Source organism: Amaranthus tricolor, chromosome 3 (assembly GCF_026212465.1).
Source record: "Amaranthus tricolor cultivar Red isolate AtriRed21 chromosome 3, ASM2621246v1, whole genome shotgun sequence".
NCBI classification, from domain to species: domain Eukaryota; kingdom Viridiplantae; phylum Streptophyta; class Magnoliopsida; order Caryophyllales; family Amaranthaceae; genus Amaranthus; species Amaranthus tricolor.
This window is the reverse complement of record NC_080049.1, coordinates 36,187,345-36,199,985: the sequence shown is the minus strand read 5'-3', so window position 1 is coordinate 36,199,985 and position 12,641 is coordinate 36,187,345. Positions and strand designations below refer to the sequence as shown.

General features: G+C 29.0%; 1 protein-coding gene across 1 annotated transcript; it reads left to right on the top strand.

Annotated features, from left to right (window-relative positions):
* Nucleotides 1–8,080: 8,080 nt before the first annotated feature.
* On the top strand, nt 8,081–10,195 carry LOC130807532 (glucan endo-1,3-beta-glucosidase-like). Its single transcript, XM_057672778.1, has 2 exons — nt 8,081–8,155; nt 9,167–10,195. The coding sequence occupies exons 1-2, from the start codon at nt 8,086–8,088 to the stop codon at nt 10,132–10,134; spliced, it is 1,038 nt and encodes a 345-aa protein (XP_057528761.1). The 5' UTR covers nt 8,081–8,085; the 3' UTR covers nt 10,135–10,195.
* The last annotated feature ends 2,446 nt before the right edge of the window (nt 10,196–12,641 follow it).

The window sequence follows — 12,641 nt, the reverse complement described above, 5'->3', positions numbered from 1 at the left end:
TATTAGCATTTGTTCTTCCTTACAAGTTATGGTTTATAAGTAGTAAAATGTGGGTAAAATATATTTTTTTTGAATTCAAAAAAGTGCTTTAATCTCTTTTTAATAGAAAAAAATATAAAATCATTTCACTTTGAGATAGATTTATATTACAATAAGTGCATTTTATTTTCTGGTTGATCACTTTAAAATTATACATGATCACTATAATAATAGACTAAATATACATGGGCCAAATCAATTAAAATAGTATTAAGTTGTCAACATGAAATCGTAGAAAATTTGTGAAAAACATATTCTACAAATAAATGAATGTGAAGTTAGCTTATTTATAAGTAAAAGATTATTCCTTAATGTTTCTTTAATAAATTTCTGCTGTTTTTCTTTTGGTATGAAGAGAAAGTAATATTTTTAAGTTTTCACATTCTCTCACTATGCCCCTCAAGAGAAAAAGTGGTGTTTTAATTTATGGAGGATTGATGATTAGCCTTTTGCTTTTTTGAATAAGTGCTCTGTTTTTATGGTGCGCTAATATTAATCATTTAAGTTTATTTTATATATTATGGTTAATAAGTAAAATAAAATATAGTCAAATGAGATTTTGTTTGAATCGTCTAAAATAAAATATAGTCAAGTGAGATTTTGTTTGAATCGTCTAATCACAAGTATTTATAATATTAACTTTTTATGATTTTTAAATTTGTATAATTCAATATATAAATGATCAAAATAACACATTGGATTGCGTAAAAAATTAAATATAGCAAGTATAATGAGATGAAGGAAATATATATAATGTAATTGGTGAGAAATAATTAATATAAATAAGCAAAATATTTTTATGATTTCGGGGTAGAGGCTACATAGCAGAGGAAAATGAGGAATTGATTTTCCTAATAATCATCGTACAATACAACTTTTATAATAAGCATAAGGATGAAAAAGAAGTTTTCAACAACTAAATAAATCAGTCATGATTTTCAAATAGGTAGAATTAGATTTAATAATTCAAGTTTACTATTTCTTTAATTTAAATGAAAATTTAGCTGCACGATGTAGTTTTTTTTTACCTAAACCACAATATTATTAATGACATATGATTTGGTCCTTTTAAATTTTTACCATTTAACTATTTTATGCGACAATTTTTTGATTAAATGGGAAAAATCGGAAAACTAGTCCAAGATGTAGAAGAAATTGACTGAACCGAACCACAAATCCACAATAATATATACCAACTCAGATCTATATTCCTACTCATTTGACTAAAAATAGGGGAAATTATATGGGGATTATTGTTATTTGTAAAATTATTAAATTAAAATTAATTTGATAATTAATATTAGATCATGAAAATTGACAATATTCTTTTAAGAGATTTGCTTTTGCCTACCAAAAGGGAACACTTAACACGCCGAACTATTATCAATAGTAATCTTTATTCTTTGCTTTTTCTTGTGAATGATTTGACAGAATGCCAATTCACCTTTTTGGTTCATTTTTTGTGTATTAAGATGATTACTTGATTAGCAGGGTTTTTATGGGTTAATCATTAATTATTTTTATTATTATCATAATATGCTTCAACAATTAGAAAAGAATCCAACCAATTCTCTGTTGTCAAGGCACATTGAGATATGTATTGTTTGTTTAAGATTTAGGAATTAGGACAAAGCATTTTCTTGCACACTTTCTTAAATAATAGTAGTTAATTTGTTTCGTTGAATTTGCAGTATAATATTCAAAAATTCTTATTTTTATTTGCGTAACGTTGTCAATGTAAAGGGACTGAAAAGTACTCTCTGTGTTTTCTAATATTCTTCCCGTTTAAAATATTCTACTTTGAAGAGAAAAATTTAATTAAGATTTTTAAAACCTATATAGATGATAAAATATATCAATGTGAGATCTCGTTAGATTCGTCTTAATGTATACTTGTTTATTATATTTTTTACAATTCTTAGGATGCGTATTTAGAGATATTAAGGCTCAAAATTTACTTTAAAAACCATGCAAAAGGTTTACGTACGGGAAGAACATTAGGAAACGGAAGGAGTACTATATAAGTTTATCATGCAAGATTGTTAGAATTAGAATCCAACTTAGGATCAATAATAAGATAGAATCGAAATCGGTGGAGTCAAATCGTAAAAACTTAAAATTCTATAAATATGTTTTAAAGTGCTATAATAGCCTCTTATTATCGATATGATCATAGCAAGTACATTATATTTTCCTCTTAAATATTTATACGTGGCACAAAATAAAGGGATTTAAACCTTTAATAGAAAAAATTGGGCAAGAAGTACTACCCAAAACGCTTAAAGTAATGTAAAAGCAGGGTAACACATCTAGTACAGTTTTGATGTTTGCTAGAGTGTGCATATTAAAAGACAAAAGGTTAAGTTTTTGATGTAAAGGTGAGTTTTCAATATGGTTGCAAGTTCTACTTGATGCAAATGAATGTCATATATAAGGCATGTTTAGTGCAAGATAGTTACTCTAATACTTATTAGCTAATTCTTTCATTCTTGGGAGAATCCTAATATTTCTGGGTGAAATTTAGTGAAATGAAAAAATTAGATTGGAGAATAAGACAAAAACAAGTGAATAATAAAAATGAGTGGTCTCTGAGGAAAATCTATATTGTCAAAAACAAACTGACCCCTTGGATTCAGAAAGGACAATATGAGATAGCAACAGTTTATAAGGTGTTTTCACAACATTCCCTTCATGTCCCCTAGACCAAGTTTCTATGGAATAGAGCTTCAATCCCAAAGCAACGCTTTATCCTCTGGCTTACTTGTGAACATAAGCTTAAGACAAGAGATATTTTGTTCTGTATGGGTTTCATTCAGGATGATAGATGCCCAATGTGCTGGTCAGCAGCTGATATTTTGGAGCATATCTTTTTCTAGTGCGAGTTTAGTGCTAAGTGTCTTGCTAGTCTCTTTGAATGGTTAGATATCAAATTCTTTACCAATTTAGACAGGCTCGCCAGAAGCGATGGAAAATGTCAAGAATGCGAAGGATTGTGATCATGACTAGTCTTTGTTGTTTATGCTACCACATATGGAGAGCAAGGAATGAAGCAGTCTGGCTTTTCAAGTTGAGCACCCCTGATGTTGTGTTACACAGACTTAGACAAGAGGTGAAATGTCGAATATCTGCGTTATATCCAGTTCTTTGAAAACTGGTTTAAGCTTTTGTTCTTGTAGTTCTGCATCTTGTGTAGTTTTTATTTTATATTTTTGAAAGGTGTCTCCCCCCTTCTTTGTACACGAAGAGTGAGCTAGAGCAACCCGTCCTAGGTGGTGGACTATTTCTTCATACTAATGCAATTCATGGAAGGGTGGTAGTTTGCTTGTTTCAGTTGTATTTTGTCTTTATTTGGTGCAATGGATATATTCGTTTTCCAAAAAAATAAAATAAAAATGAGTGGTTGAAATTGAGAGAGATAATAAATTTGTAAACAAGATTAAAAGAAAGAGAGTGTAACCATTAGCAAAAAAGGAAAGAGAAACTAATATGCAAAGTGCAAATTGAAAGGGATAGAGTATCTAAGTACTTATAACTAGCTTTAATTGTGGATAATTGAGCCTTTAAGATATATGCTACATATTTTATCATGTCTTAACAAGTAAACGTAACATATCATATTTATATCTAATGCTAATTATTTCATTTAAAGGTAAAAGTACAAGATATTTAAACTTATGCAAATATACAATACCTGGTACGTACATGTCAAAAACCAATTTAAACTAAACATGGAAGTAAAAGGAGTATCATACTATCAATTTGTAAGAGATAAGTTGTATTATTATTAGTAATAAAAGTACAACTTAGATGATGAAGCATGCAATAGGCTGTATTAAGCATTTAAGCTTGGTCTTTTTGTGATGGTTTAGGTAATGTTTCCTATGTGATCTCATTAAATGATTGTGATTCTGTTACTAACACCAATCTTATCTCTTTTATTATTAGGCCTAAAGTCAGGCTTCTTTATTTGCTAGGCTTGGGAAAATTTATTAGATTTGAAACACACAATTATAATGGTTTCTCCTCTTCCATATGCTTTGCTTGTTTCAATCATCATCTTATACATAGTGAAGAAAAGAATCATTCCATAATTGCAATATTTATGCTATTAACTTTTTACATTATTAACAAAAACAAAAAAAATCTAAAATTTTATACTCCCTCCAATTCACTTTTAATGTTTCATTTGCAACTTTTTACATTATTAACAAAAACAAAAAAAACCTAAAATTTTCATAGTTATTGATATACTCCCTCCAATTCACTTTTAATGTTTCATTTGCTTATGCATTTTATCCAATATACTTATTTAATCTTTAATATCTCTAATTGTACATAATTAAAAATTATGCAAAGTTGATATAAATAATCCTTGCATTGAGACGAATCAAACAAGATCTCACTTGACTATGTTTTAACTTATAGATTAATAATAAAATACAAATTAAGAGTAAGAGATAAATAGTTGTCCAAAAAGTAAATGAGACATTAATAGTGAATTGGAGGGAGTATAAAAAAAATAATTAAAAGGATTTTATCAGATTTGTCTAATACCTAAATTTATAGAATTAATTTCATAATTTTTACTCATGTATTATTAAAGATATAATCATATAAATGATAATAGAATAGTGTTAAAATGCACAAATTTAAATAATGGACGTGTTATTTACGAAAGTTGAAGAAAGGGAGTAATTCTTAGTAAAACAATATTAATAGTAAAAAGGAGAAAATATAATGCGAAACGATAGTACAAACTCATCGTCAACATTGCTTCAGTGACTTGCCGGTGCTCAGAGGTGCTGGTCCACTTTTCATGATTCTCATCGTCAACATTAGTACGTAGTACTACCATATGGTCCTAAGTTTTCAATGAGATGTCATTGATGTTGAGTTTGAAAAATAAAATAAATAAAATTGACCATTTAACTTAATTTACAACTTATGTGCAAATTTTATTTAATCGCAAGCACACGGTGTATGTGAATTCACGGGTCGAACACAAAAAAGTTAGGACAAGAAACTTGCTAATTTCTACTAATTATATTGCTCAGAGAAAAAAAATATGTTTAATTGGTATTTGACTAATAAACTAAAAACGCAATAAGAAATGGGTTTAAACTATATGATGAAGAAATCTAGGGTGTCGAGAATCACCTGAAGTCTTGTACGATCAACTCTCATTAGTACCTATGAAATGTCGGATTAATTACGTGATTAAACATCATCTTGTTAATCTCAAACTCTCGCTCTATTGATTAACTATTAGAGTTAGACCCTACTAATTCAATTCTCACACGCTAGTTTTATTGAACAAATTAATAAGAATTTAACTAAAATTTACCCTAAAGCAAAGTTTATCCTAATCTCACACGCTAGTTCTATTGACTAGTCCGACAAAGCATATTTAATTTAGGGTTGTTTGCACAATTTAATCACTTTAATTCTAATTTCATAGACACTTTAAATCATTAAATCATACTTGACTTTTAGGTTCAAACCCTAACCCTAGAAAATGGATCTACTCACTAATCATGGTGAAAGCAATAAACACAAATACTAGAATGATACTAGACATGGATGAATATGATAATAATAACAAATTCAAGAGAAGCAATAATTGAATAACAAAGAACACAACAATTAATTCAAAGAATAATAAATGAAGAACAAAACTAATTTTTATTAAAGGATGATTAATAATGACAATTAAAGTTCACTATAGGAAGATTTAATACTAATACAAGGAAATTAAAGACAATGAAATTAAATGCTAAAGAAAACTTACAATGCTCAAAGGAAGTTTAATGGTAAACTTAATAAAAAACTAAATTAAATGATGAATTTAAGAGTAAACTATTGAAAAAGGGTAAAATAGAGTCTAAGAGATGGAAGAAGAGAAAAGAGGAAGCCCTAATCAGTTTTTAAGGGCCTATTTATACTAATAAAGACTTAACCCTAAAAGCTAATTCAAAGATTAAAGGGATGAAAATCCCGTGCAGCAAAACAGAGACTCAAAGCCAAGTCGGCTGCACCAAAAAAACATGAAAGTTGAGTCGGTGTTTTGTGCTGGAAAATCGCAGCAATTTCAAATGGTCACCATTTCTTGCTCAATTGTTGGAATTGGACATATAATATACCGTTGGAAAGCTCTTGAAATTTAGTTTCCAATGCCGCAAATCTTGCATTAATACGATATTCCTATCAAAAGTTATGACTAAAAGAGTAGACATATATTAAATTTCACCTCAAAACTTTTGCATTATAAACACTCTTCTACCCTTTTGCTCATTTTCTTTGTAGAACATCTTCAACCGAGCTAAATTCCCCTTATGTCATCATTAAAACCATAAGAATTATGCTTAAAACAATCAAAACCACTCAAAATCAACATGAATAACCAAAATAAGTAATATAGCATAAATCTTCAAAATACGCACGAAATTACTAGCAACGACTATCATTAATGAGTATAAAATCTCCTTTTCACAACCTATCTATACTACAAAAAGTTTGAAAGTAGCATGAGAAAAGAGGTAAAAGGTCATATTAGGTTCCATTTTTTGAAAACAAAAATCATTTAAATTATTTTTGAATTTTATTTTTAAGTACTATTGCAAGCATATTGTTAAAGTATAATATTTTTTGATACCTTAATCATCAATTTAAACTTTCAGTTGAATTGGTTTTTTAACATGGTATCAGAGCTAATGTAATAAAGAGGTCACAAGTTTAAATGTCACAAATTTAAATGTCACTTACTAGTTTTTGTACCTCAATTATCAACTTAAAGTAATATATACTACAGCCTAAAAATAATCTTTGACGTGAATTCAAAATTTTTGTACATAAAATAGCGTTGCTCGTTTTAAACTATCAGTCTATCACCAAACAAATGATACACTTAAAATATTAGTACCATGTTTTTCGATAGGAAATTGTTCAAAGGCACAAAAACTTCTACTTAACCACACAAATTAGACATCACATCTATAGGGCGGAGCAAAAATAAAAGAAATTTATATAGGCTCTGTGCAATATAAAAAATTATAATATTTTTCTAACAACTTTGTATCTCTAGATACTAAATATATATTACATAATTTAATATTAAAACCCTTAATTTTTTAAAATCCTGTACAATACAATATGTTAAACATGCTCAAAACCTCCGCGTGCATGTACAAATGTTTACCTAGAAAGGCAAAACAATGCTAAATGATCCTCATAAAAATAAGAGATAAAGTTTATGTTAATAGATGATCTCTATCTTAATTTTTGAAAATAATTTGACCAACCCCTTATTCATGCACCAATACAAAAGATATTCCTCCCCATATGTTGATACTTGATATAAAGAAGTTCTAACAGCTGCAATTACTTTTTTTTTTATACAAGAGTTTTTCTATTACTTAGAATTTATTTATTTTATACATTGCAATTAATTTGTAAAAAGTTAATTAAATAGAAATACATTCCCTTCGTTTTTTACTTCTCATTTACTTTTTGCATAGTCTCAATATCTTTTTATAAATATAATAAAAAAATATAAAAAATATATAATAAAAGTTATACATTAAGACGAATCTAACGTGATCTCACATAAATATATTTTATCTTCTAAAGATGTCTTAAAAATATTAATTAAATTTCTCTCTCCTTAAGGTGAAATATTTCAAAGGGGAAGAACATAAAAGAACAAGGGGAGTATTTGAATATAAATGTATATTTTTATAATATTAATTTTTATATTTTTTAATTATATATAATTCAATATGTAAATAAATAATAGTATATGAAGTATGTGGAAGCTCGAAGTGAAGTACTACTATATTGGTGGGAACAGATCCCAAGAAACAAAACATTAATCATGCATGATCACTTTATTTTAATTAAAAAAATTGACTATAAATCATACCAATTACCAAACTCAACCTAAATTAACACCCCTTTTTCTATTTGCAAACTAAATTCATCCTAATTTTTTCTAATTCCATCTTTAAATTTGTATTTTAACTCGTCATTAAGGCTTGTAATTTAACAAATATGAAAACACATTCTAATATTTCTTCACTTGTTTGTTTTTTCCTATTCGTCCCATTCTCACTATCTAATGGTAAATTTTTATTGCTTGATGCTTATTTTAATTTGACTCTAAGAAATTCTCTAACTTTATCTCTATGTAAAAATAATGTATATGATAGAATTTTGTATTTACTTTACTATATGTTACTCATTTATTTTAATAGAATTATATTTTCCTTGGATAACTCACATGTGAAATATTAATGATAAGTAATTATTATCTACCACTGATCATGCAAGAATTTTATATTTAATAATATTCACCGTTGAGCTTAGTACATTTTTCAATTTACTTTAATCTATTGATTTTGCTTCATTTTATGAAAATTGTCTTTATCACTTTTCTAATTAATTCTCATCTACGAATTTACTCTCTAATTTAATCGACAAATTAAACAAAAAATCAATTTGAGGTTAAGATTTATTAATTAAAACAAAAATTATCCGGAGAATTCAGTAATAATTCATTAATTACAAGCACTTTTTAGTCCTTTTTAATAAATGATAATTTTTAGGTTATGATCAATCACTTATAGATTATAAGTGATTATATTAATATTGTAAGTGATTATTTTATAGCTATAACTGATTATTTTAAAGTTATGATTAGTCACTTTAAGATTGCAAGTGATTACTTTTTAAGCTATAAGTGATCACTTTAAAGCTATAAACGCACATTAAACAAACTCAATAAAAATAATCTCACCCTAAAACCATTTCGTTTGCAAATTTGTGTATATTTTAATACTTATATACAAAGACTTATGGAACACTTTAGTAGTTGTGGGTTTTGCTTTTACAGTTACAATTGAGATTTAATTTTTCCATCTAGACGATCCATATTTTCACTTCCTTTTCTATTCTATACGAATTTTCTGCCCCAAAAAACTTATAGCTACTGGGAGATCGTTTTTCTAAGAGACACCCCAAAAAAATAAGTCTATATACATTTTATTTTCTCTTTAATTTGTGTTAATCGGAATATTTAGCTCATCACAACAATTTGCAAAAAAACTTGATACACATTTCTTCTGTTTTGCAGCTGCACCAGTTGGAATATGCTATGGAAGAGTAGCAAACAACCTTCCATCACCATCCACCATTGTTTCTCTTCTCCAAGAAAACTCAATTCCAATGGTTAGAATCTTCAAACCAGACCCAGAAGTATTACAATCTTTCTCAGATTCAGAAATTTCCTTAATGATTGGTGTTCCAAATGAAATATTACCTTCATTAGGAACTAATTCTTTTGAATACTCCCTTCAATGGCTTCAAGATAACATCTTAAATTTTATCCCACCAACCCAGATCAAATACTTAGCAGTTGGTAATGAAGTTTTCTTAAAAGATCCATATTATTCCCAATATTTATATCCATCAATTTGTAATCTTAATCAAGCATTAAAAACCCTAGATTTAGATCAAATAATCAAGATTTCATCCCCAATTTCATCCTCTGTTCTTACAAATTCTTTCCCTCCTTCAAATGGGTCTTTTAATCATGATCATTTACAACAAATCATCCCATTATTACAGTTTTTAACAGAAACAAATTCCCCATTAATGGTTAATGTTTACCCTTTTTATAGCTACATAACTAACAAAAAAGATATTGGATTAGATTATGCTCTGTTTAACACCAAAGGTGTGTTATTGGATAATAATGGGTTGTTGTATGATAACTTGTTTGATGCTACATTGGATTCGTTCGTGGCGGCGATGGAGAAGGAAGGTTATAATGGTGTTCGGATGATGGTGGCGGAGACTGGGTGGCCGACCGATGGCGGCGAAGCGGCGAGTTTTGACAATGCAAGGGTGTATAATGGGAATGTTGCTATGAGAGCATTAAGAGATGTTGGTACTCCAAAAAGGCCTAGTGTTGGTGTGGAGGTTTTCTTGTTTGATTTGTTTGATGAGAATGAGAAGTTTGGGGTTGAATATGAAAGGCATTTTGGGGTTTTTCAATTGAATGGTGTTAAGGCTTATGATGTTAGCTTTAGCTTAATGTGATATACTATGTACTTAAATGAATTGGATTATATGTTATATTCATTTGATAATGTATTGAGAATATTTTAGAGTATGAAATCTTCTATTAAAAATACAAAAGTTTTATATTTTTAATTTTTTATAGTAATATTTGAAAGTTTAAATAGTTTAATCTGACAACATTCATTCTTAGTTATATTTGATGAAGAGTTTTACTTTTATTTTTGTAGATATCAATGCTTATTTGATTTAGTTATTCTTGAGATGATTTTAATGTAAGAAGCTAATATTTTAATTTTCCTTTTAATTTGTATTAATTGGATTGTTTGGTTCGTATATGAGGTACGTCTACGACAATTTTGTCTCATTTGAGATTTTGTGTACAACCATTTGTGTATTTGCAAAGGTTAAGGAATCATATTTGTGCGAATTTTTAAAATGGATAAGCCAAATTATTTAAAAAAAAAACACGAAATAAGTCAACAATCAACTTATATCTAAAAATAAGCGTCTAATTCCAAACCCGGGGTTGGTGATGTTAGCAGTTACTAGCTACGAACAACAGCTTAACTTTTTAAAAATGCAAAGAAACTGTTCGCAGTTACAGTTACTAACTGCGAACAGGGCTGTTGATTTTTTTGACCTTGTTTGCAGTTACTAACTATGTGAAGAAGAGACCTGCGGCGGTTATTATGCTCGATGGTGTTTGCAGTTGGTAACTGCGAACAGGGTCAAAAAAGTCAACAACTCTGTTCGCAGTTAGTAATTACGAACAACTTTTTTGCGATTTTAAAAAATTAAGCACCTGTTCGCAGTTAGTAACTGCGAACAGAACCAAACTTCAAGTTTGAAAATTAGACGCTTATTTTTGGATATAAGTTGATTGTTGACTTATTTCGTACTTTTTTTTATATATAATTTAGCTTATCCATTTCAAAAATTCTATTTGTGCAATGTCCTGGCTGCTTGTTGGAGGCCCAAATTGAGTGCTTCGTTAAGCCGGGCCAGAAAGAATAGATCCAATCCTTGAAAATTTGAAAAAAATAAGATTTTTTAATAACTTTAATCAAAAAATAAGCTTCGGCCAAACTTTATTCCCAAAATAAACGTCTTTGGCCCCAAAGCTAGGCTCGGTACGTAATCGCTGTTACTAACAGCGAGTATAAAGAAATGATCAAAAAATTTAGTTAAGAGTAAAGTCGCTGTTACTAACAGCGACATATGGGTTGACTGGTCAAACTTTAATGTCGCCATTACTGACAGCAACCTTATGCGCGCCTAAATACTGAACCAAAGGTGAAATAAGGAAGGAGGAAGAAGACAACTGTATTTAGGCACGTATAAGGTCGCTGTTACTAACAGCGACTTTATAGTTGACCAGTACCCTTGACTAAATTTTTAACCATTTCTTTATACTTGCTGTTAGTAACAGCGATTACGTACCGAGCCTAGCTTTGGGGCCAAAGACGCTTATTTTGGAAATAAAGTTTGACCGAAGCTTATTTTTTTATTAAAGTTATTAAAAAATCTTATTTTTTTCAAATTTTCCCAATCCTTTGCGCACGCATTTTCAAAAAGTTTGCCCTGGGTCCATTGTTGTTTGGGTTTTGGCTCTATCAGTATTTTTACAAATTTTTGTGAGAGACCCTCTCTGATTGAGTCAACTCATAAAGAAAATGAGAGTAAGAGTACCATTAAGCTTTAATAGACTGGGTCTGAGAGACGTCTTTTACTAAGAGACCTAAGACTAGGGATGACAACGGGTCGGATCTAGACCGGGTCCAGGTGGACCCAAATCCAGATCCGTTTTCAAGAACAGGATCCAGATTCGGATCCGGGTCCAGTTTTAATTTTTTTTTAATGTGTTTAGATTGCAATAAAGCGATATTTATAGACTAATGTTAATAATATATATAATTTCACAATAAATCACCCAAAAAAACATTATACAACTTAAAATTGTCTTTAAAATATCAAACAAACACATTCAAAATAATTTTTTTTCTCTTAGTCCTCTGCTGATCTTATCACTATTGCAAGAATAAAAGGGTGTCAAACCTAATGTTGTCACCTATAAATCCTTGTATAACCAACCCTTAATTGGAAGAATTATGAGTGAAAACATTAGGCCAAATGCCCTTGAATCTTCACTATTGAAGTGGAGAGCACACAAATTGTTGTTTATCCTAAAAAAACCAATTAGGCATAGAATTATAGATGAAGATTATAGGTTGGCAATGTTATCCAACAATTGTAGAACATGGTGTCAAAAGGAGAGATAGCTGAATCGTAACTACAGTGTGAATATGTGGACTAGATAATTCTTTGATTCTTATTTTAAGAAAATTGAAGATTTTTCAATCCAGATTTCCAATATCTAAACTCTCAAATAGACAATAGCTTTGCTTCTTGATACCTTGTTGATGATCTTTCCTAACTTAAGATAGTCTGGAAAAACCAAAAGACCAAAGGCTTATAACCTGCTGGTAATTTTTGCTTTCCTAAATTACTTTTCTTATCAATTTACA